The sequence below is a fragment of the Microcaecilia unicolor genome, chromosome 14, assembly GCF_901765095.1.
Source record: "Microcaecilia unicolor chromosome 14, aMicUni1.1, whole genome shotgun sequence".
NCBI lineage: Eukaryota > Metazoa > Chordata > Amphibia > Gymnophiona > Siphonopidae > Microcaecilia > Microcaecilia unicolor.
The window spans coordinates 43,836,500-43,862,683 of NC_044044.1; the positions used below are offsets into that span (position 1 = coordinate 43,836,500).

The following is a 26,184-nucleotide window of genomic DNA, read 5'->3' on the forward strand; positions in this document are numbered from 1 at the left end:
TTACCAGGGTGCAGGATTTGTGCCTTCCTGCCCCTCAACACCCTGCAGGGCCAGTCTCATATTAAGCATCGCTCCATATTAAGCATCACTCCATGGCAGTCTGCCTCTGTCTGGTTAACTTTATTGCATCAGCCTGGGGTTCTCACCCAGGCTGGGAATCACATTTCAAAAAGAAGCAGATTGTGGGTAAATAATTATCACTGCCTGCCAGATGTCACTGTGGTGGGAGTGAAACCTCTTTCCAATCAACAGATGCAGGAGAGAAACACACAGCACTGCACCCAGACCCCATACCAGGGAGGGGGAAGAAGGGGAGAGAACAAGAACCCTTACTAGAATCTCACAGACAGCTCTGCCCCTGCTATTCCGGTACTGAGACCCCTAAACACAGCTCTGCCAATGCACCTCACGCCTGCCCTGCAGCACCCCCTGCTATTCCAGTACTGAGACTCTCCCCCCCCCCCATACACAGCTCTGCCAATGCCTCTCGTTCCTGCCCTGCAGTACACCAGTACAAAACATGCAGACAGTAGCACACTAGTATTATAGGTTATATTAGCTCAAGCCTGGGAGGTGTAGCAAGACCTAGGACCTAGATAAACCTGTGTGAGGAAAGCAGGCTTCTCCCCAGCAATTAAGTACCTGACAAAAAAAATCAGAGGCCAGCCACATGGAACAAAAGCAGAAAACCATGCACTTCCAACACTCAATTGTTAAAATTACCACTTGAGAGATTCAGATTGATGGCAACTGCTGCATGCAACCATGTGGAATATCTGTGTCACCTAGTGGCCAGATTAATACATAGAGAGCTGCAGTTTGTGGTCCCTGGGTGAGAAGCATCACTGGATGTTGAGGGGGGGAGGGGGAGATAAATATCCCAGGGGTATTTGTTAATGAAGGCTCATGGCCCTAGCTCTCTTGAACTGGAACCCCATCGGAGGAGAAAAACTGCTCCTACGCCCCCCCTCACCCCCCAAATGCAAAGGGGCAGAAGTTATCTGAACTTCCAGTAGTAAAGTGTAGGTTCCTGATCCACTAAGCTTAGTCAGCAGCACCAGTACGGGAGGTATCAGAGGGTTGGTGTGTCAGTGCATTCACTATCAAAGCTGCCAAGTTACCCATTCCAGGAGGGAGACTCATTTTTTGGCAGGTCCTGGTTTTAAACTTAAATCCCAAAGCAGTGTAGTATTTGTAGTCCATGATTCTAGCCATTGAAATCAGTGCTGTAGATTCCATAATGCACCAGGATGAGGTTGGCAGAAATCAACTGGCCAAAACGTCTCCCTCCTGGAATGGCAGCTCTGCACTTACCAGGTGGCCCAGCAGGTGACACTGGGAGATGGGGCACTACTGGATTCAGAGAAAGTCCCATCCCCCATCTATCTGCTACATCACCCCATATGTAAGCTGTTTGGTGATAGAAATCTCCCTTTCCCCAGCTCACTGGCTAACTGCCAGTCTATGGAAGTCTTCCTCCAGTGATAACTGGGGGTGATAACCATGATTATATCTCAATCACCAGAGGCAAAGCCTTTCACACACTGTTACACATGCACACCATATACAGCTATACAGAAACAAAGCCAAAGAATTACACAGCTGCAAACCCTTAAACACACACACATACAACCATACAAACACAACCAAAGAATCACATACACTGCTACAACCCTATAACACACAGACAAACCAAAAAAATCAAACACACTGCTGCAAACCCTATGACAGAGATACACACAGCCATACAAACACACACTGCCACAACTCTATCACACACACAAAACCAAAGAATCACACACACTTGCTGCAAATCCTATAACATACATGCACACACACACAACCATACAAACACAACCATAAAGAATCACACACACAGCTACAACTCTATAACACACGCATACAAACACAACTGAAGAATCACACATGCTGCTGCAAACCGTACAACACACACACAATCATACAGTCACATACACACAGATACAAAACCTTTAACACACATGCACAAAACCATACAGTTTTACACACATATATAGTTACAAATCCTGCAAAATGTACATACACAAAAGTACAATCACACATACACAAACAGCCACAAACCGTGTAACAGTCAGTTCCGCTCTCCCCCACGCCTGCTGGAGACTGCTGAGATATCTTGTACCAACAACAAGGCCCCCGACTCATCCTGTCCTCACCCCCACACCAAAGTCAATGTTGACCCCCTTCCCCTCCCCAGACCCTGATCAGGGCACGGTGGCGCTTCCCAGTGTGCTGCAATACATCTGGTAACATTATAAAGATCAGACAAGGAGTATCTGTGAGGATTTCCGATTCCGACCCCCCCCCCCACGAGCCTGACTTCCCCTTTACACTCCTGTAAGAAAGCCAAGCCCTTAAACCGCATCCCCAACCGGTTCCCCACACCCCTGACCCCCCCCCCCCCCGCATGAAAGGGACTATCTGCCTGGGGGAGATCAATCATCAAACATTTTTTAAAGGGGGGGGGGAGACATTGTGCCCAACCTTAAAAGCGATGTCCCTGGTGCGATCGATGCGAGTCCTCCTAGTCAGGGACTCAATCCGAGACATATTCTCATGGGCTGAGCTGATCCACGGTATCCGAGGGGTCCTTCCCCTGCTCCCTTCGTGCATTAAAAGCCTCCGCCAGTATGAGAAAGCAGCAGAGACAAACCGAGATGAGAAGCCAGGCTGAAGAGGTTCATGCACAGGAAGTTAGAGCTGCTGCCAAAGCTGCAATAATGCATTATTCAAATCATTCTCCTCCTCCTCCTCCTCTTCTGCCTCTTCCCACTAGATGAGGGGTGGAGAAAAGTATTTGCTCTTCCCCTCCTACACCCAAGAACTGAGAGAAGGGAGGGCAACCCTTGCGCTGCCTGGGGAATGGGCAACGAGTCTCATTCACAAGTTTCCGTGTCGTCGGAGGGTTCCCTAGATCTAGACAGCCTGACCCAAAAATGGTTGGAAAGATGTAGCTGCAGCCAGTAAAAGATGAATCAGGGAGAAAAAAAAAATATTTCGGCTGCTACCTCATCTGAAGCTGAAACCAGGAGGACGCAAGTTTCACACAGACAGGAAACTGTGCAAGATACCAGGCTGCAAACCGTGCCAGCACATCTCTCAGGATCTCAGCCACCCCCACAGCATGCACATTCAGCATAAAGGGGCCAGAAGCCTACTCTGGTTTTGATATTAAGGGGAGGGAGCACACCTTTTGTAAAATGCCTTTGTATTGCTCCATGGTGCACCTCGAATATTGTGTTCAATTCTGGTCGCCGCATCTCAAAAAAGATATAGTGAAATTAGAAAAAGTACAGAGAAGGGCGACGAAAATGATAAAGGGGATGGGACGACTTCCCTATGAGGAAAGGCTAAAGCGGTTAGGGCTCTTCGGCTTGGCGAAAAGGTGGCTGAGGGGAGATATGATAGAGGTCTATAAAATAATGAGTGGAGTTGAATGGGTAGATGTGAAGCGTCTGTTCACGCTTTCCAAAAATACTAGGACTAGGGGGCATGCGATGAAGCTACAATGTAGTAAATTTAAAACGAATCGAAGAAAGGTTTTCTTCACTCAACGTGTAATTAAACTCTGGAATTCGTTGCTAGAGAATGTGGTAAAGGCGGTTAGCTTAGTGGAGTTTAAAAAAGGTTTGGACGGCTTCCTAAAGGAAAAGTCCATAGACCGTTAATAAATGGACTTGGGGAAAATCCACTATTTCTGGGATAAGCAGTATAAAATGTTTTGTACATTTTTGGGATCTTGCCAGGTATTTGTGACCTGGATTGGCCACTGTTGGAAACAGGATGCTGGGCTCGATGGACCTGCTTATTCCAGTACCTGCTCCAGCCTGCCTGCTCCAGCTCATCTGCTCCAGCGTGTTCCAATCCACCTGAACCAGCTTCTCCCTGCCTGTCTCAGTCCATCTGCTCCAGACTGCCTGCTCCAGCTTCTCCATGCTCGTTCCTATTCATCTGCACCAGCTGCTCCAGCCAACCTGCTAGCTTGTCAGCCATTGACTTACTTGCCTACTAGCTTACTAGCTTACCACCTGCCTCTCCCTGCTCGTTCCTGTCCATCCTCACCAGCTTGCTTCACCCCGCCTACAAGCTTGCAGCCACTGCCACACTTGCCTGCCTCCTAACCTGCCAGCCACGCACTTACCCACTCTCCAGTACATCAATCCCACCAATTCCAAGCCTCCGGCTCTTCGCTCTGTCACTACACTTACACCTGTCACACTGTAACCACTACTTATGGCCCCTGTCCACATCTTCTTCCTTGCCCTGTCCCTTCCTAATCTTTTTCCCCTCCCCTTACAGCTGTCTACCGCTGGAACCCATTGCCCACCTGTGTTCCCTCCCATCCTGCCCGCTACGGCATCCCTCACCACCTCACCATCTCTCCTGTCCCCCTCCTCCTTCCTAGCCCTTAATCTCCAACATCTCCTTCCTACCATTAACCCTTCACCATTCCTCCTATGTGCACCCCGTCTTCGTCGCCTTCGTCGCCCGACCTCCCCCACCCTCCTCCGCACTCTCTTGCTCCTCCTCCTGCTATCCGCGGGAGACATTAACCCTAATCCAGGCCCCCCCCACCTGTCCTCCTCCTTTCCATTCAAACGCTTCCGTGATGTCTCCAACCTCGTCCCTATTCCCCTCCTCCCCCCCTCTTCCCTCCCCTTCTCATGTGCCTTGTGGAATGCCCACTCGATCGGCAACAAACTGCCCTTCACCCACGATCTCTTCATCTCTCGTTCCCTCCAACTGCTCGCCCTAACTGAAACCTGGCTCTCCCCTGACGACTCTGCCTCAGTCGCGGCCCTCTGTCATGGAGGCTATCTCTTCTCCCACACTCCCCGCCCAGATGGCCGCGGTGGAGGCGTCGGGCTACTTCTCTCACCCTCCTGTAGTTTCCAACCCCTCCTCCTACCGCAGTCTCACTGCTTCTCGTCCTTCGAAGCTCACTCCATCCGGCTATTCCATCCATTACCACTCAGAGTTGCAGTCATCTACCGCCCCCCTGACAAACCCCTCTCTTCATTCCTTACTGACTTCGACGCTTGGCTCACCGTCTTTCTTGATCCCGCATCTCCTTCCCTCATTCTTGGTGATTTTAACATTCACGTTGACAACCCATCCAATGCCTACGCTTCTAAATTCCTTACTCTGATATCCTCCTTTAACCTCCGACTATGCTCTACCACCCCTACTCACCGTGATGGCCATTGTCTCGACCTCGTTCTCGTCTCTTCCTGCTCACCTTCCAATTTCTGCACCTCAGTCCTTCCTATCTCAGATCATCACCTAATTACCCTCACACTTCATCACCCTCCCCCTCAACCTCGCCCAACTATAACCACGGCCTTCAGGAATCTCCAAGCTGTCGACCCCCCTACCCTATCCTCCCACATCTCCAATCTCTTCCCTTCCATCTCGTCTTCTTGAATCTGTCGACACGGCTGTCTCTACCTACAATGAAACTCTCTCCACCGCTCTGGATACCCTAGCACCATCTGTCTCTCGCCCCACTAAGCGCACTAATCCGCAGCCCTGGTTAACCCCCTGCATCCGTTACCTTCGCTCCTGCACCCGATCTGCTGAACGACTCTGGAGGAAATCTCGCACCCTATCAGACTTTACCCATTACAAATTCATGCTATCCTCCTTCCAATCCTCCCTATTCCTTGCCAAACAGGAATATTATTCTCAATTAACCAATTCTCTTGGCTCCAACCCTCGTCGCCTCTTTGCCACCCTCAACTCCCTACTTAAAGTACCCTCCGCTCCCACCCCTCCCTCACTCTCTCCTCAATCACTAGCTGACCACTTCCGCGATAAAGTGCAGAAGATCAACCTTGAATTCACTTCCAAGCCTTCTCCTCCCTGTGACTTCTTAACCCACTCCCTCAACCAACCTAACCCGGCCTCCTTTTCCTCCTTCCCTGAGATCACCGAAGAGGAAACTGCTCGCCTTCTTTCTTCCTCCAAGTGCACCACCTGTTCCTCGGATCCCATTCCCACCAATCTGCTTACCAACATCTCTCCTACAGTTATCCCCTCAATCTGTCACATCCTCAACCTCTCTCTCTCCACTGCTACTGTCCCTGACACCTTCAAGCACGCAGTAGTCACACCACTTCTCAAAAAAACCATCACTTGACCCCACCTGTCCCTCCAACTACCGCCCCATTTCTCTTCTACCCTTCCTCTCCAAATTACTTGAACGTGCTGTCCACAGCCGTTGCTTTGACTTCCTCTCCTCTCAGGCTGTCCTCGACCCGCTTCAATCTGGCTTTCGCCCACTACACTCGACAGAAACAGCACTCTCTAAAGTCTGCAATGACCTGTTCCTCGCCAAATCCAAAGGCCATTACTCCATCCTCATCCTCCTCGACCTATCCGCCGCCTTTGACACCGTCAATCATAATTTACTTCTTGACACACTGTCCTCATTTGGGTTCCAGGGCTCCGTCCTCTCCTGGTTCTCCTCGTATCTTTCCCAACGCACCTTCAGAGTATCTTCTAATGGCTCCTCTTCCACCCCCATCCCGCTCTCTGTTGGGGTTCCCCAAGGATCTGTCCTTGGACCGCTTCTCTTCTCGATATACACCTCTTCCCTTGGCTCGTTGATCTCATGTCATGGTTTCCAGTACCATCTCTATGCCGATGACACCCAGCTTTACCTCTCCACTCCCGACATCACAGTTGAAACCCAGGCCAAAGTTTCAGCCTGCCTTTCCGACATCGCTGCCTGGATGTCCAACCGGCATCTGAAACTGAACATGGCAAAGACTGAGCTCCTTATCTTTCCACCCAAACCCTCTTCTCCTCTTCCCCCACTTTCTGTCTCTGTTGACAACACCCTCATCCTCCCCGTCTCTTCAGCACGCAATCTCGGAGTCATCTTCGATTCCTCCCTCTCCTTCTCTGCCCATATCCAACAGACAGCTAAGACCTGTCGCTTCTTCCTCTATAATATTAGCAAAATTCGCCCTTTCCTCTCTGAACAGACCACCCGCACCCTCGTCCACTCGCTCGTTACCTCTCGTCTTGACTATTGCAACCTTCTCCTCGCTGGCCTCCCGCTTAGCCACCTATCCCCCCTTCAATCTGTCCAAAATTCCGCCGCACGTCTTATCTACCGCGTGAACCGATACTCTCATATCACCCCCCTCCTCAAGTCGCTTCACTGGCTCCCAATCCACTACCGTATACAGTTCAAGCTTCTTCTATTGACCTTCAAGTGCACTCAATCTGCTGCCCCCCATTACCTCTCTACCCTCCTCTCCCCGTATGTTCCCACCCGTAACCTCCGCTCTCAGGACAAATCACTCCTATCTGTACCCTTCTCCACCACCGCTAACTCCAGACTCCGCCCCTTCTGCCTCGCAGCACCTTATGCCTGGAACAGTCTTCCTGAGCCCATACGCCATGCGCCCTCCCTGCCCATCTTCAAGTCCTTACTCAAGACCCATCTCTTCTCCCTTGCTTTTGGCGCCTAACCACCTTCCCCATTCCTGTTACCTACACTGACTGCGTAGTCTGTTACCGTTAGATTGTAAGCTCTCTTGAGCAGGGACTGTCCCTCCCCGTGTTTAAACTTGTACAGCGCTGCGTAACCCTGGCAGCGCTATAGAAATGCTAAGTAGTAGTAGTAGTTGGTCTTTCCCAGTATGGAAATACTTTATGTACTTATGTAGGCATCAGTGTGAACCTGAAGGGCTGATTTTGCATAGGTGCCATTCAAAATCCGTTTGGGAGAGGGGCTGCTCCTCTTGCACCCCACCTAGCTATATGCCTCTGATGGAGGGGGCAACCAACCTGCTCATCCTGCTCTAAAGCTAGCCCTGAAGGGGGTAAATATGCATACAAAACATGAAGAGGGATCCTAAATCAGTGAATTGCATCAGAATGAATAACCCTCCACAGATACAATAATAATAATAAACAATTTATATATATATCTCCTCCCAGTAGCTCGGACAGTTTGCAATTAATTAAGAACAAGAAAGGTCTATTTACCTTTCTGAAACAAATTTTAAACAATAAGGAAAGTTTCCACATAAAATCAAATCTGAAATAAAAACACTCTAAACTATAAACAGTAGGGTCACATGATGGCCTGTACAAAAACTAGGGAAACTATGTAGAAAATATCCAAGTTTTTAATAAGATAAAACATTGGAGGGAAGAACAAGAGATACTCCTGGAGTGGGTGGGTGGGAAGGGATAATTTTTCTGGCTCACCCCCTTCCCTGTTCGCTGACTTCATGATCAGAAAAGGAGGTGTCTGGGTCTGTCCCTCGCTTCCCAGATAGAGCAGCATTAACTCTCCAAGGTCAACAGAGCAAAGAACTGAACGGTTCCAGAAAAAAAAACGGCAAAAAGATTCACCTAATACTGCACAAATATTAATCTCTTAGCAACTGTTCAACCTGTTCCACATGAATAGTTGGGAACTCAACACCTCTCAAAATGCTCTAATTACAAAGCTTTGTAACTGTAGTTTATAATGAACTCCCAGTAACATTTCCAGTCCCCAGGGTCCTTGTGAACACAAGGCTTTTTAATCTAGTGTTCTCAGCTGGCCACATTTTGCTAAATAAATGTACCAGTGGATTTTGGGCTTGCTCGCACATTGGCCCTCCCCTTCCCCAAGCCAGCCTCCTTACAGTGGGAAGCCACTGCAGAAATTATAAGCCAGGCAGGCATCAGGGTGTCCTGAGTTTAAAAACTAGGATCAACATGTTAATGTGCAGCCGCTGTCCCATGAGTAAAGCAGAAGGTCAGAGGAAAATTTAGGGTCTGACTTTGGGACCGGATAGGATTTCTCTGTGGTGCAACAGTGGTGTACGAAGGGTTGGGCGGGTCAGTGGAGGCAGTCCACCCCAGGTGCAAGCTGCAAGGGGGTGCAGGGAGCAGCCACGCCGCTGTCCGCTCCACCAGTTCCCTGCTCCCCCTGACGTTACTTCCTGTCCCAGGACAGAGGACTGGCGGAGCCGACAGACGCAGAACTCTCTGCATCCCCAGGAGGTGATGCGTCAGGGGGTGGTGGAAGTGATGTGTTGGAGGGGTGATGCACTGGGAGGGGTGAGCAGCGGCAATCCGCCCCGGGTGGCAGCCGACATAGGAACACCACTGTAGAGCAATGTCTCCAATGTGTTAGTTTTGCACATACTGTGACAGAAATGATTCTAGGCGTAACCATTGATCATCAGTTTACATTTGAGCAGCATGCATCCAAGGTCCTTGCTAAATCCTTTTCAACTCTCTGGAAGCTTAAACGCTTCAGGCCTTACGTTCCATCTGGAATCCTCAGACTCCTTGTTCAATCTCTAGTTATATCACAATTAGACTACTGTAATGCTGTTTACTCAGGTTGTAAGGAATGGGTTCTAAAAAGACTCCAAACTGCTCAAAATATAGCTACCTAATTTATTTATAAATTACCATGTTTTGAAAGAGTCACTCCTTTGCTAATTAGATTGCAATGGCTCCCCCATTAAAGCCAGGGTTTCGTTCAAGCTCTGTACCTTTATCTTCCAAATATTACATGGATTAGCTCCAGACAATATGCACCAGTTAATAGAACTACCATCACGTAATGCTTTCCTTAGAGTCAGAGATTTCTTAAGACTCCGTTCGCTGAACTTTAAAGATATCATCTACAAATCAGTACTTACTACAGACCTCCTATATCGGAATGAAGGGGCCCTGTTTACTAAGCAGTGCTAAGGGCACGCTAGTGTTTTTAGCATGCACTGATTAGCACATGCTAAACGCTAAAGTCACCATAGAAACATATGGGTGACTCTAGCATTTGGCGTGTGCTAAAAACACTAGTGCACCCTAGTAAATAGGGTCCTAAATGTTGGAATTCTGTCCCTAAATCTGTTAGAGTCCATCCTAATTTACATGCAGTTTTGAAAGATGCTAAAAACTCATCTCGTCACAAATTCATTCCAAAATTCATCACACTAGCCCAAAATTTTCAGATCAAATGAATTGGCTGACAATCTTGAATCCTCTTCATACTTTGACCTTATAAATTCTTACATTGGTATATTCTGTTTAATAATTTGTTAATCCTTGCACTTAACCCCATTATATTATGACAATTATATTGTCTTTCTGTTTTCATAGCTAAATTGTAAGCCACATTGAACTCAACACGTTTTGGGATGATGTGGGATATAAATGTCAGAAATAAATACATATTGACTTAACTGGCTATGTGTTAGCCAGCTTAAAAAAAAACAAAACAGATATTCAATGCCAAAGCCAGGACAGGGCCCAGTATTGAATATCTGGGAATAATGCTGGCGATGGGCAGCAAAACATTCACTCTCGCTGGCTGAATATATGGAGGTGTTCTGGATGGAGGCAGATGATAGGATTATATAATAGGACTACAAATCCCTGTAATCCTGTAGTTCCCTGTAAAAGGCTCTTTCAGAGCACATGTCTTATGGGACTCTTTCTCTTGGTTTGCCGTGTTCTCTGTGCATGCTGGGCAAGTTGCCCACCCTTTCTTTCTTAATTGGGTCTAGAAAGTTAGTCTGCAGCATTATTTCCTCTGTGAACTGAAACTACTGCCTATGCTGTATTCTTCTGTATGGTGGCGTACCAAGGTGGGGGCGGTCCGCCCCGGGTGCACGCCGCTGGGGGGGTGCCACGCGCCTGTCGGCTCTTCGTTTTCATGCTCCCTTTGCCCCGGAACAGGTTACTTCCTGTTCCGGGCAGAGGGAGCATGAAAATGAAGAGCCGGCAGGCGCGCGGCACACACCTCCCCCCCCCCCAGCGGCGTGCACCCGGGGGGGGTTCTTTCGCCAAGGGATCGGGGGTTCTTTCGCCGGGGGGGACGTCGTGCTGTTCCGGGGGGGGGCAGGCCGGGTGTCAGCCCCCCTAGGAACGCCACTGCTTCTGTATAATCCTTTCAAGCTACTGTGACGCTATTGAGATTTCACCAATATAAAGTACAAAACAGCATTACTACTCAGCATATGGCTGAAAATCTCCCAGCCTCTTATGCTTTGGAGAGAGCTGGTTGAGAACAGAATTCCAGTTTGCAAGGCAAAACTGTTGTCCATATGAACATATGAACTGTAAGCTATTTTTACTTATTTAATTAATGCATTAAACAAGATTTTGGTTCCAGACTTCTGAGCCTTCTCATAGTGATGTTCTATACTCTGGTTGAAACTAAATGTCAAGCGTAGTGTAGGTAATACTTTGCAATGATAGAAAAGGGGAATTGTATTTTGTTATTTATGTAAACCACTTGACCTGCTTGGATAACTGGTATATCAGGTACTAATATAAACATTATGATATTCTTTGACTAATTATCTATTCCTTTCATAACAATTCCTGTTTCTTTTCTGGCTGCTGCTGTACACTGAGCAGAAGATTTCAACATATTGTCCACAATGAGGCTTAGATCCTTTTCCGGGATAGTGACTCCTAATGTGGAATCTAGCATTGTGTATCTATAGTACAGAGGGAAGTGATGAAAAACAGGTTCAAAGGTTGGGTAAAAGACAGGGGAGTGGGGGGAGTCGGTACTAGTTTAAGTCTGGTAATTTAAGGTGGTATAAACCTAGACAAGGGAGTCTGGGCTTTTTCTACCATCACTGCCAAAACACATTCTTCTTGTGGATAAGATCTTCCAATAAACTTAACCTCAAATATTGGATGTCCTTGGTCTGTTGTTTTCTGAACGGCCAGGTTCTGTTCCCACTCCTATTTTAAGATATTCAAAACATCCAAAAATCTATATATAACTGTAAAATGGATTTATAGATTGAAATCTTTGAAATCCACAGGTTTAAATAATCAGGTGGATTGAAAAATGTTTTTATAGGTTAAGCTGGGAAAATTGCAAGAGAGGATGTGTTTATTTTGGGTCTTGGTAGTTTATGTAAGTTAGACATATGATATATCAATAACATTAGAAAAGTTAGAAATTATGACATGTCAATAGTATTAGAAAAGTGTGGTTGTAGATCAACTTTGAGTAAAAGACCGTTAGGAGCCAGAGGATATTGTTATGGTTAGTACATGGATGTTCCTCACTGAAATAATTAGCTAGTTTTTTATGATGTCATATGTTAGGCACTAGAGGTAGTAGAGACATATAAGTCAGTGTCAGGGAAGAAATATCATCAAGAGAAGAAAGTATAAATGTGTACGTAGAGAAAGAATGACATGGCATTCAGTGGCACAATCTGGATAGTACTGATGTGGTACTCAGTGGCTAGCGCTAATGTGATGTTCAGCTGCTAGCGCTAATATGATATTCAGTGGTATTCAGCAGCACTATCCGGATAGCTCTAACGTGGTATTCAGTGGCACTATCCAGATAGCACTAACATGGTATTAAGTGGCACTATCCAGATAGCATTAACGTGGTATTTAGTGGCAGTAACCAGATAGCACTAACGTGATATTCAGTGGCACTATCCAGATAGCACTGATGTGGTATTCAGTGACACTATCCAGATAGCACTGATGTGGTATTCAGTGGCAGTATCCAGATAGCGCTGCTGAATACCATGTCAACACTATCTGAATTGCGCTGACATGGTATTTAGTGGTACTACCTGGATTGTGCTGATGTGGTATTCAGTGGCACTATCTGGATAGTGATGCTGAATATCAGCAGATAGCCACAGCTAAGTGAAATATAGTGAGAATGAAGTTATCTAGATAGTTAAGAGAGATCAACTAGCTACCAACAAGAAGACAGTTTAACATATCCCACTGGGGGTTAGCTGTGGCACAAAGCTGCTCTCTGCAGCCAGGTTATGAATCGATGCAAGGGGCAAATTCACAGGTGTAGAGGACAGAGCCACGGGAAGTAAAAAGCAGTGGAGAAGTAACAGGATGGAATTTTAAAATAGCCTGCTTTTTCCTCCCAGTTCAACTATTTCTAGGCACTGGCCTACAGCCAGCAAGTATAGAAAATACTCCAGATTCAAGAACCATGACTGCTCTGAGGAACAAGCAGTGTGGCCTTATGAGACTGCAGCTCAGTGAGACAGAGAGTGGCAGGAAATGCATCTGGGACACAGAGAGAGTGCAGGAAAGAGAGACGGGGGGGGGGGGGGGGGGGGGGGGGGGGGGGGGGGAGAGAGAGAGAGAACAGTGCTGCTGGGTTGCCTTCCTGGAACACTTCATATTTAGGTTGGCAGAGACTTCATCAGATTACACCATGCTAGTCTGAACTAACACAGCCATGAGCTCTGAACCCTCTGGCTTGGAAAAAAAAATATTATCTAAACATTAAGCCTACTCATGCCTAGAGAAGGGACCCAGAAAAAAACGCTGCCTTTTACTCAATTTGTCGCATCACTAGCAGCCCACCACAGATTTGCTGAGAATATCAAACTACAAATTATTCTCGTACATTTCGGATCCCATTCAATCTGCCCCACAGATCTGGAAATTCCTGGAAGAGTTTGCAACCTTGTCAGATTATAATGTTAATATTAGAAAACCAGAGATTCCACCATTCCAAATAAACAAACAACTAGTGAGACGGAGAACTGAGACCATTAGAGGATAATTTACATACAGTCCACACAGCTGCAAAGTCCACTCAAAGTAAAATCCAAGTCTATTTCCAGTCTCCAGGAACTATGCACAGAACTGCGACTCACATATAGAGTGGAGAATTTCCAAAACAGTTCATTTCTGCTGGTAAAGCACCATTTCACATCTGGATGGGGCTTTTAAAATTACCCGGTTCTCTCACCTCCAAAGGCGAGGTGTGGTGCAGGGTTATCTGATTTGTCTAAGTTTTACCTGTCCTTCCTTTTCCAGATTATCTATCATTGCAATGAAGTGAATTGAAATCAGCACTGGGGTGGCTCAGTTTTGGAAGGTGTAATGATGGTGTTTTAGCACTTCACTCTCCAATCTTCGAGATGTTGAACAGATATCCTCTCAGAAATGCTTTGCTCTGCTGTCCAAGAGCCCCCCTTTTTTCCCCACTTTTATGTTTTTTTGTTACATTTGTACCCCACACTTTCCCACTCATGGCAGGCTCTATGCGGCAGGCAATGGAGGGTTAAGTGACTTGCCCAGAGTCACAAGGAGCTGCCTATGCTGGGAATTGAACTCAGTTCCTCAGTTCCCCAGGACCAAAGTCCACCACCCTAACCACTAGGCCACTCCTCCACTTGGTTACCATTTATTTATATATAAAAAAAATCTGTTCATGTACTGCTTTTACCAACCAAATCATTCAAAAACAGTTTACATCAAAAACATAACAATTCAATAAAAATATAAACAATACAATGAAAATACAACAAATCAAAACATAATTAAAAACAGACAAATACTACATTTAAAATCACTATCCACTACAACCCAGCAGCACATACTATATAATTTGACCATAAACCAATGCACGCCAACCCTTATCTCTTGAGAATAACTCTCTTAAACAATTGATTCTGGAAATAAGGTGCATTTCCTCTTTCCCCCTAGAATTGATAAAATTCATTTCCAATCTAATATCCACAAGGAGAATTGTTTTTAGCTGGTCATGTGTCATAATCCAGGAGGGTACAGTACTTAACATGCAGCCCTGACTAAATGCAGTTACAGCTGCAATTTATTCTAGAGGTGTGATGACCTACATGTTCTTAAAAGACAAAGTGCCAAGGTTAAAAGTTTTATGTTTAATTTGTTTATTGATTTTCAACTTTTCAAGTTTACAAACTTGTTTAGAAAAATTGGATATAATGAGGTTACAATATAAGAAAATGTATCATACATGAAAATTCCCTCAAACCAATACAAGTCCACTAGTGGGGAGTTCAAAATACAAACATCATTGAAGGTATTTTTAATAGGAAATAAACAATTTCAAAAAGAGTGGCAGAAGTGTACAGAGGACACTATATTCCAATTTCAAACAACATCATTAGTTGGAATTACTATTCCAACAGTCTTCCTAGATGTAATAAATGTCTCGAGTTGGGATGGATCATAGAACACAAACTTTTCAGAGTGGTATGTGACCAGACACTTGCACGGAAATTTTAAAAAGAAAGTCGCTCCCAGCTGAATCGTTTCCTGCTTTTTTTGAAGAAATCTTTTCCGGCGCACTTGTGTGTCCTTTGATATATCAGGATATACACTAATTTTTAACCCTTTGAAAATTTTTTCACGATTTTTGTAAAACAATTTTAATATCCATAGTTTGTCAGAAGACAAAACAACTGTAGCCAATAACGTGGCTGGTATTACTTGTTCAGAGTCTGAGGTTTCTAAGAAAGCTGTAACATCCAAAGGTTGATTTTGTAATATTTGTTGTTGTCTAGATGGAAGATAAAAAACTTGCGCTAAAGGAGGTATATTTTCTTCACTGATCTGTAAGATATCTTTAAAGTATGTTTTCAGCATCTCTCTAGGAGCCACATTATCCAACAAAGGAAAATTTATAAATCGCAAGTTATTACTTTTTGAAAAATTTTCCATTGTCTCTGCCTTTCTTCTTAAATTAATTAAATCTTTCACCATATTATTTTGAACTTCTTGCAGTCGTTGTACTTCTTTATCTTGTTTCTCAACTTTAACATTCAATTGCTTTACCTTCTCCTCTATACAGACAACTTCCTGTTTCACTTTTTGAATCTGAGGAATTAGTGCTTTGCCCAAATCTGCAATAAGTGTCCACAAACAGTCTAACGTAACTTCGGGAGGTTTAACTTGAAAAACTGCAAGTGAAAAGTCACCTACCCCCGTTTGTTGTAAGGAAATTCCTTCCATAGTCGAGGCATTTTGCTCCTCAATTGATGTTTCAGCCTGTGAGTTCAATTCAGCTCTTTGGTGATCTTCATGTGTCTCCCGTCGTCCGTCGTCTATCCCCCGTTCTAGGGTAAGACTCGGAGATGCCATATCTAGAGCTTCAATCTCACACGGCATTGGAGGGGGAGGGGGTGTTCGAGCGTCGGGGCTTAGAGAAACTTCCAGCTCTAAGGTCTCCTGCGCTCCTTCAACCAGCACAGGAGACAACAACGAGCCGCTCACCGGCGTTCTGGCGTCCAAAACTCGCTGCAAAAAAGAATCTATCGGACCGCTTCGAGTTGGGGTACTAAGCCGCTGGGAGGCTGTAGCAGCAGCTTTCCCCCTTCTCTTAGGCATTTTTAAGGTATGGCTAACACAAGAAGCCTTGAGAGGAAAAAAAAAATCGCAGGAGCGTCTGTAACACGTCTGCTCTACTCGGCGGCCATTTTGAACTCCTTAGTTCAAGGTTAAAAGTTTTAATTTAATTCTCTCATAAATCAGAAGCCAATGCAACTTGGTTCGCAATGGCCAGGCACTAGGGACTAGGCCATCTGAGACTCCCGGGGGCTGATGCACTTACCTTGCATCCCAGCCATGTACTAAAGCCCATCACATGGTTTCCTAATGCAAGGCCAGCATGCAAAGAGGATGAGTACACAAAGTGCATTAAAATTATAAAACACGCCGGAAGCATTAGCACATGGGTTTGCATTTTGTTTCGTATAAACTCGAGTAACTGCTGTTACACATTACCTATTTACCACTCAAATAAATGAAGCTGCAGCCATATTTTACTCCATTAACCTTGTCTGTTTTGATGATTATTTCTGTTTAGTAATTGTTGTAGTTATAAAGTCATGAGAGAGGTTTGCACTGCATGTGGGTATCCTGGAAATCTGTCTGGGGAGCCTCCAGGACCACTGCATGCAAACTTTGCAAATCTCTTTCATGAATATTTATTGTGGGTATCCTGAAAACCTGACTGGCTGGAATGCAGGTGCCTCTAGGAGTATGGACCAGGTTTGGGAACCACTGCAATTCTCTGTTGTACTGTACACTCAATACAGCTGCTTGTCAACTTTTTGCAGTTTTGCTGCTTTTATAGTTGTAAGAGGTTTTACAACTCCTAACCATGACTCTCTTACTCAACACCCTCACTTATCACCCCTACCACTGCAATTTCCCCACCCCTAGCTGTCTGTTCGTCTGTCCAATTTAGATTGTAAGCTCTGTTGAGCAGGGACTGTCTTTTCATGTTAATTTGTACAGCGCTGCTTAAGTCTAGTAGCGCTATAGAAATAGTAGTAGTAGTAAAGTCGCAAGGTAACCTTTTGGGGTGGGCTAAGGGGCTTATCCTTTTTTACATATTCTGTTACCTCAGGAAAGGGGGGGGGGGGTAGTCTCATATGCCCTGTTAAAGGAACTCCTACATTAGAAGAATTTATTGAGAAAACAAACTGTTTTACATCTACATCAAACAAGCTTCAGGAAACATCAGAGCACTAACAGCTAGAATTGGTTTGCTGACATATATTCAGTCCAATCTAGATCAAACAACACTGTGCTTTTGATCTCATTGGATCTTTTAGCAGCCTTTGATCTTGTTTGATCATAAACTGCTTCTGCATAGGTTAGCTGATATTGGATTGGCTTTAGAACGATCTCACTCTTGTCTGCCTAGTGTATGTTATTTTATTAACGCAGCTTAAAATGATATACTACAGGGTGATTAACACGGGATTAGCCCGTGAGCTCTTACCGCCTGCAAAATAGGTGGCGGTAAAGGCTCACACGCTAATCTATTTTAATGGCAACATGCTAATAGCAAAATTAGCACTCGTATCTCCAAGTTAGGATTTCAAAAGTAATTAAATTTGCACATACAAAAATCCTATACAGTTCCTAATAATGCGAGTATATTTACATTATGAGGAATTTTATAGGTGTGTTGTATGTGAAAATTAGCACGGCCATTAATTGAAATAAATAGGGAAATTGGCCATTTTACTGCAGTGGTAAAGATGGGCTTAGTGTGTGGGGAAGACCGGCTAAGGCTGCACTCAGGCAACTTTTCACTGCAGCTTGGTGAAAAGGCCCCTAAGTTAATAACTGAGGCAACGGAAGGTGAGGATGGTTCTGTAAAGTGGAGCCTGTTAAGGCGTCACAAAGGAGGGCACTTAGCTCCTATCCTATAACAACGTTAAGACATGATACAGAATAATAGCACAGACCCACTGTGGTGCGCCAAAACGTAGGCACAACAGCTTATGCTAGGTGAATGGCAGGTGTAAGCTGACTCGCCTTAGGTTCACTTCGCAAGGCAAGTGACAATAATAATTTCATAAGATGAGCAGTTAACTAGGGGGGACTGCCCATGACATGCCTGTGTTCCTCCCATGAGTCACCCCCTCACAGTTACACACTAACCTCCAGATTCTGTTGAGGTTGCATTTTTGGTCACAGATCGCAGATTGTTGGTGTTAAGAAGCATTAATTGGCAAATATTAGCAGTAATGCACAGATATGTCCTACGCTCCCATTCTATAAACTGCATGCATAACTTATCTTGTGTGCAACTCCAAAGGAAGTTGTGGGCAGGGGAGGGGCATGGGCAGATCAAGGGCGCTCCCAGGATTTAGGCACATGGTTTTAGAGTACTTGCATTTCCACATCCAAAGTTAGGCATGAAATTGTCCTTAGGTCGACCACTTATGGAAGAAAACACTATTCAAATTGAGGCAACTGAGGTTAATGTGATCATTTTTCAACCAAGACACATTTTCACTCTTGGTTCAGATGATGATATTACCTCTTCTCCGAGGACAAGCAGGCTGCTTGTTCTCATGACTGGGTTATCGTCCACGGCAGCCCCCACCAACCGGAACAAAAACTTCGCGGGCGGCCCCGCACGCAGGGTACGCCCACCGCGCATGCGCGGCCGTCTTCCCGCCCGTGCGCGACCGTTCCCGCTCAGTTTTTTTCGATTCCGCGCTGGAGAGAGACGTGTTATCGTCTCTCTCTCTGTCAGCCCCGGAAACCGGATCGCGGCCTAGCCGCGGGTTTTTCTCTTTTCGTACGCGTTCGCGCTTCTTTCCTTTCTTCTGTTAAAAAAAAAAAAGAAGTTTGTCCCCTCGTTGTCTTTAGCCGCGGGGGCGCCTCGTTGCGGCCTTGTGGCCGCGCAGTCATTTTTCTTTTTCGGGTGTGCTTTTCACCGCCACCATCGACGACTTTGACTTCGCCGACGCGATTTTTTCGTCGATGTCCTCGAAGGTCCCGAGCGGATTCAAGAAGTGTGGTCGGTGCGGCTGGCAGATCTCGCAAACCGATACCCATGCTTGGTGCCTCCAGTGCCTTGGGCCGGAGCATAATACCAAGATGTGCACCTTGTGTCTCAGCTTGCGGAAGCGGACACAGGTGGCGAGGCAAGTTCTTCGGGACCGTCTTTTTGGAACTTGGGCCGGCCCTTCGACGTCATCGGTGTCGACGGCCGGATCTTCGGTACTGGTACCAATGTCGACAAAATCGGCACCGACGATGGCACCAACCCCAGGAGTACAGGTACCGTTAGCCTGCCGGCGACGGCGGGGGTGAGCCGCTGCGCGGGCAATCGGCCCCGGCCACTCCCTCTACCCAGGGCCATCAGGACCGAACCCTGTCAGACCCGATCCCTCGAGGCCGGGGGGGTTCTACCTCCTCGTCATCTCTGCCGCTGATCGCCGATGACGGGCACCGAAAGAAAACCAAAAAGCACCGTCATCGGTCGCCCACGGCACACGGGACTACCAGCTCCGGCGCCTCGAGAGAGGATTTGACGCCGAGGAAGCGGCAGTGCCGAGAGGAGCGTTCCCCCTCGGTTGAAGAGGTGTCGCTGCGTCAGTCCGTGGGTGCTTCGGTACCGTCTCCTGGACCCGAGCAGCTTCCGGCACCGACACCCACACGGGCCCCCCTGCCTTTCCCGACAGCGGGCCTTGACGAGTGCCTCCGAGCCATCCTTCCGGGGATTCTGGAAGGGCTGATGCGCCAGGCTTTGCCGGCACCGGGGGTGCTTGCACCCCCGGCACCGTTGATGGAGGCACCAGTGTGCTCTAGCCCGATGCCGCGGCCCCCGACGCGACACCGCTTGCGGTACTGGTGTCGACCGCCACGCAGGTGGAGTCCCCGTCGATGGAGGGAGCTTCATCCCCGCCAGCGCGGGAGTCCACCGCTCGACGCCATCACCGGGGACTTGGTTCCTCGCAGTCGAGATGGGCCCGGTTGAGGTCTGAGCTGCAAGAGCTCATGTCCGACACCGAGGAAGAGGCCTCGTGGGGGAAGGAGGAGGACCCCAGATATTTCTCCTCAGAGGAGTCTGTGGGCCTTCCCTCCGACCCCACTCCTTCACTGGAGAGGAAGCTCTCACCCCCTGAGAGCCTCTCCTTTGCCTCCTTCGTCAGGGATATGTCTATATGCATTCCCTTTCCCGTGGTCTCTGTGGATGAGCCGAGGGCTGAGATGCTCGAGGTCCTCGACTATCCATCACTACCTAGAGAGTCTTCCACGGTGCCGTTGCACAATGTCCTCAAAGAAACACTGCTTCGGAACTGGCTGAAGCCATTATCTAACCCCACCATACCCAAGAAAGCGGAGTCCCAATACAGGATCCACTCTGACCCAGAGTTAATGCGGCCTCAATTGCCTCATGACTCGGCAGTCGTGGACTCTGCTCTCAAGAGAGCACAGAGTTCGAGGGATTCCGCCTCGGCGCCCCCAGGGCGGGAGTCTCGCACTCTGGACTCGTTTGGGAGGAAGGCCTACTAATCTTCCATGCTCGTGACCCGCATTCAGTCATACCAGCTCTACACGAGCATTCACATGCGGAACAATGTGAGGCAACTGGCGGACCTGGTTGACAAGCTCCCTCCGGAGCAGTCCAGGCCCTTTCAGGAGGTGGTCAGGCAGCTGAAGGCATGCAGAAAGTTCCTGTCCAGGGGTATCTATGACACCTTTGATGTGGCATCTCGAGCTGCGGCCCAAGGTATAGTGATGCGCAGACTCTCATGGCTGCGTGCCTCTGACCTGGACAACCGCACCCAGCAACGGCTGGCGGATGTCCCTTGCTGGGGGGATAATATTTTCGGCGAGAAGGTCGAGCAGTTGGTGGACCAACTACACCAGCGGGAAACCGCCCTTGACAAGCTCTCCCACCGGGCGCCTTCAGCATCCACCTCAGCAGGTGGACGTTTTTCCCAGGCCAGGCAGGCTGCGCCCTACGCCTACAACAAGCATAGGTACACCCAGCCAGCCCGAAGGCCTCCTCAGGCACAGGGACAGTCCCAGCGCGCTCGTTCCCGTCAACAGCCTGCGCCTAAGCAGCCCCCGGCGCCTCCACAGCAAAAGCCGGAGACGGGTGTTTGACTGGATCCATGGGAACATAGCTGCCATCAAAGTGTCTGTACCGGACGACCTGCCGGTCGGGGGGAGGTTGAAAGTTTTTCACCAAAGGTGGCCTCTGATAACCTCCGACCAGTGGGTTCTCCAAATAGTGCGGTGCGGATACACCCTGAATTTGGCCTCCACTCCACCAAATTGCCCACCGGGAGCCCAATCCTTCAGCTCCCATCACAAGCAGGTACTTGCAGAGGAACTCTCCGCCCTTCTCAGCGCCAATGCGGTCGAGCCCGTACCACCCGGGCAGGAAGGGCAGGGATTCTATTCCAGGTACTTCCTTGTGGAAAAGAAAACAGGGGGGATGCGTCCCATCCTAGACCTGAGAGGCCTGAACAAATACCTGGTCAAAGAAAAGTTCAGGATGCTTTCCTTGGGCACCCTTCTACCAATGATTCAGAAAGACGATTGGCTATGTTCCCTGGATTTAAAGGACGCTTGCACTCACATCCCGATACTGCCAGCCCACAGGCAGTATTTCAGATTCCGCCTGGGGACACGGCACTTTCAGTATTGTGTGCTGCCCTTTGGGCTCGCCTCTGCCCCATGGGTGTTCACGAAGTGCCTCTTGGTGGTTGCGGCGTATCTACGCAAGCTGGGAGTGTACGTGTTCCCGTTTCTCGACGATTGGCTGGTCAAGAACACCTCAGAGGCAGGGGCTCTCTGGTCCATGCAGTGCACTATTCACCTCCTGGAGCTGCTGGGGTTTGTGATAAATTACCCAAAGTCCCATCTCCAGCCAGTCCAATCTCTGGAATTCATAGGAACTCTGCTGAATTCACAGACGGCTCAGGCCTTTCTTCCCGAAGCGAGGGCTCAGAACCTCCTGTCCCTCTTTTCCCGGACCACAGCGTCTCAGCAGGTCACAGCTCGGCAGATGTTGAGACTCCTGGGTCATATGGCCTCTACAGTTCATGTGACTCCCATGACTCGTCTTCACATGAGATCTGCTCAATGGACCCTAGCTTCCCAGTGGTGCCAAGCCACCGGGAATCTAGAAGATGTCATCCGCCTGTCCCTCAGTTGCTGCAATTTTCTGCACTGGTGGACACTTTGAACCAATTTGACCCTGGGACGTCCATTCCAAATTCCGCAGCCCACGAAGGTGCTGACGACGGATGCATCTCGCCTGGAGTGGGGAGCTCATGTCGATGGGCTTCACACCCAGGGACTGTGGTCCCTCCAGGAACAGGATCTTCAGATCAACCTCCTGGAGCTCCGAGCGGTCTGGAACGCACTGAAGGCCTTCAGAGATCGGCTGTCCTACCAAATTATCCAAATTCGGACAGACAATCAGGTTGCAATGTATTACATCAACAAGCAGGGAGGCACCGGATCTCGCCCCCTGTGTCAGGAAGCCGTCGGGATGTGGCGTTGGGCCTGCCAGTTCGGCATGCTTCTCCAAGCCACATACCTGGCAGGCGTAAACAACAGTCTGGCCGACAGACTGAGCAGAGTGGTATGCAAGATCTTCCGAGAGTGGGGCACTCCCTCGGTGGACCTTTTCGCCTCTCAGACCAACCACAAGCTGCCTCTGTTCTGTTCCAGACTACAGGCACACGGCAGACTGGCGTTGGATGCCTTTCTCCTCCATTGGGGGACCGGCCTCCTGTATGCTTATCCTCCCATACCTTTGGTGGGGAAGACCTTACTGAAGCTCAAGCAAGACCACGGCACCATGATTCTGATAGCCCCTTTTTGGCCCCGTCAGATCTGGTTCCCTCTACTTCTGGAGTTGTCCTCCGAAGAACCGTGGAGATTGGAGTGTTTTCCGACTCTCATTTCGCAGAACGACGGAGCGCTTCTGCACCCCAACCTTCAGTCTCTGGCTCTCACGGCCTGGATGTTGAGGGCGTAGATTTTGCTTCGTTGGGTTTGTCTGAGGGTGTCTCCCGGGTCTTGCTTGCCTCTAGAAAGGATTCCACTAAAAAGAGTTACTTTTTCAAGTGGAGGAGGTTTGTCGTCTGGTGTGAGAGCAAGGCCCTAGAACCTCGTTCTTGCCCTGCACAGAACCTGCTTGAATACCTTCTGCACTTATCAGAGTCTGGTCTCAAGACCAACTCAGTAAGGAATCACCTTAGTGCGATTAGTGCTTACCATCATCGTGTAGAGGGTAAGGCCATCTCTGGAGAGCCTTTAGTAGTTCGATTCATGAGAGGCTTGCTTTTGTCAAGGCCCCCTGTCAAGCCTCCTGCAGTGTCATGGGATCTCAATGTCGTCCTCACCCAGCTGATGAAACCTCCTTTTGAGCCACTGAATTCATGCCATCTGAAGTACTTGACCTGGAAGGTCATTTTCTTGGTGGCAGTTACTTCAGCTCGTAGAGTCAGTGAGCTGCAGGCCCTGGTAGCTCATGCTCCGTATACCAAATTTCATCATAACAGAGTAGTCCTCCGCACTCTCCCTAAGTTTCTGCCAAAGGTGGTGTCGGAGTTCCATCTTAACCAGTCAATTGTCTTGCCAACATTCTTTCCCAGACCGCATACCCGCCCTGCTGAACGTCAGTTGCACACATTGGACTGCAAGCGAGCGTTGGCCTTCTATCTGGAGCGGACACAGCCCCACAGACAGTCCGCCCAATTGTTTGTTTCTTTCGACCCCAACAGGAAAGGGGTCGCTGTCGGGAAACACACCATCTCCAATTGGTTAGCAGATTGCATTTCCTTCACTTACGCCCAGGCTGGGCTGGCTCTTGAGGGTCATGTCTTGGCTCATAGTGTTAGAGCCATGGCAGTGTCAGTGGCCCACTTGAAGTCAGCCACTATTGAAGAGATTTGCAAGGCTGCGACGTGGTCATCTGTCCACACATTCACATCACATTACTGCCTCCAGCAGGATACCCGACACGACAGTCGGTTCGGGCAGTCAGTGCTGCAGAATCTGTTTGGGGTTTGAATCCAACTCCACCCTCCAGGACCCGATTTTATTCTGTTCAGGCTGCACTCTCAGTTAGTTGTTCTTCGTAGGTCAATTTCTGTTATGCCCTCGCCGTTGCGAGGTTCAATTGACCTGGGTTCTTGTTTTGAGTGAGCCTGAGAGCTAGGGATACCCCAGTCGTGAGAACAAGCAGCCTGCTTGTCCTCGGAGAAAGCGAATGATACATACCTGTAGCAGGTGTTCTCCGAGGACAGCAGGCTGATTGTTCTCACCTACCCGCCCTCCTCCCCTTTGGAGTTGCGCTTTTACTCATGCTTTTGCTTGTCATTCAACTGAGTGAGAACGGTCGCACACGGGCGGGAAGACGGCCGCGCATGCGTGGTGGGCATACCCTGCGTACGGGACCACCCACAAAGTTTTTGTTCCGGTTGGTGGGGGCTGCCGTGGACGTCAACCCAGTCGTGAGAACAATCAGCCTGCTGTCCTCGGAGAACACCTGCTACAGGTATGTATCATTCGCTGTCTGGACTACTGTAACATGCTCTATTTAGGATTTCGTTCCAAATATTCTTAAAAAGCTTCAGCTTATACAGAATACTGCTTTGAGATGAATCTTTAAAGTGAATAAGTTCACTAGTGTTTCGGATTTTGTAGTAAAATTACATTGGCTTCCAGTAGCTGAATATATTCCCCCAGATTCTATATATGGCGCCTGAAAATCCGCGCAGAAACAGAAGTGTAGTGTATTCTATAACAATGCACTTAATTGATTAACTAGCTAATCAGCACTAATTGGCATTAAATGAGATTTACACACACAACTTGCTAAGTTTATTCAATAATGTAGTGCACCTAAATTCTAAGGTACATAGTTGAAAAGGGGCGTGGCTATTGGTGGGGCATGGGCATTTCTAAAATTTATGTGCATCATTATAGAATATATCCGATCTGCGCCTAATTTAGGCATCAGAGGACTTGCACCAAGTAAAACGTGGCCTAAATGGACACGTCCAAATTTGGTTGCGTGGCAAGACGCTCTGCATATTCTATATACCGTGTGGACATTTAAGTCTATTCTATAAAATTTAGGCATACTTTAAAGAATATGCATAGGTGTAAATTTTTTCTGAACAGATTTTGAAGGCACCATATATAGAATTTAGCCCATTATGTTTAAAGCACTTTGCTTACTGTTTCAGATCATTTGTGGTTCTACTTCACAATTATTGGTAAATATGATTTCTAAAGCCTTATTTGATCATTCTTCTAGGTTGCGTGAACAGCTTATTCTATGTACCCCATCTTTCAGTAAAATCCAGAATCATTAATACAATTTTTTTCTGTCATTGCTCTATCTGCATGGAATTCTCTCCCAACAATTTGGGTTGAATGGAACTATTAAAAATGTTGTAAATTGTTGAAAACGCATCTCTTTGTGCATAGTTACGAATATTTGTATGTTGCTATTCACTGTATGAAGTACTCATGCGTAGCTATGAGTTAAGAAACTCTCAAAGTACTTTTTTTCATTGTACACCACGTTGAACCCTTGTCTTGGGGAAACAGCAGTTAATAAGAACCATATTGACATTGACAGTTCCATGCAGAACTGTCTTTATAAAATTCACCTAACTTTGGTGACATTTGCTCAATTTCAAACCCCTCCCCACAGGTATACTTTTTAGAGAGTAGTACCTAGTGCTTACGAGCGTAAATGACAAGTAGTGACGTTCTTTAAGTGACTTGCCCAATGCCACAAGGAGGGACAGTGGGATTCAAGCAGCTGCTGCTCTAACCACTAGGCTACTCCTCCACCCCAGCAGAAGAGCTCCAGTCTAAGTCATTCACCTTTAGCTGCAGAATCCCTAACAAAAAGCAAACGCCGGCGCTAGAGGCTGTTAGCGCCATACTAACGCCGGTGTTTGCTACCCCCCAATGATCAGAGTCCCCGAGCGCATGAAACAACACGCTCAAGGGCTCTGAATGCAACTAGCATGCAAATGCATGCTGGACAGGGCTAAACATATTCATTCCCAATGATCAACGACCAGTGCGCCAAAGATT

The 26,184-nt window shown here is 47.5% G+C and overlaps 1 protein-coding gene across 3 annotated transcripts in view; it reads right to left on the reverse strand.

Moving 5' to 3' along the window:
* The window catches only part of ARHGEF2 (Rho/Rac guanine nucleotide exchange factor 2), a 234,150-nt gene that overhangs the window by 118,520 nt on the left and 89,446 nt on the right, over positions 1–26,184 (reverse strand). For 2 of the 3 annotated variants that reach the window (XM_030187067.1, XM_030187066.1), the window contains exon 1: positions 2,524–2,719. The exons of the other annotated variant lie outside the window; for it this stretch is intronic. In XM_030187067.1, coding sequence (XP_030042927.1) covers positions 2,524–2,652 — 129 coding nt within the window. In that variant the 5' untranslated portion in view covers positions 2,653–2,719. Of the gene's footprint in view, positions 1–2,523; positions 2,720–26,184 lie in introns of those variants that run through there. 3 annotated transcript variants of the gene reach the window in all.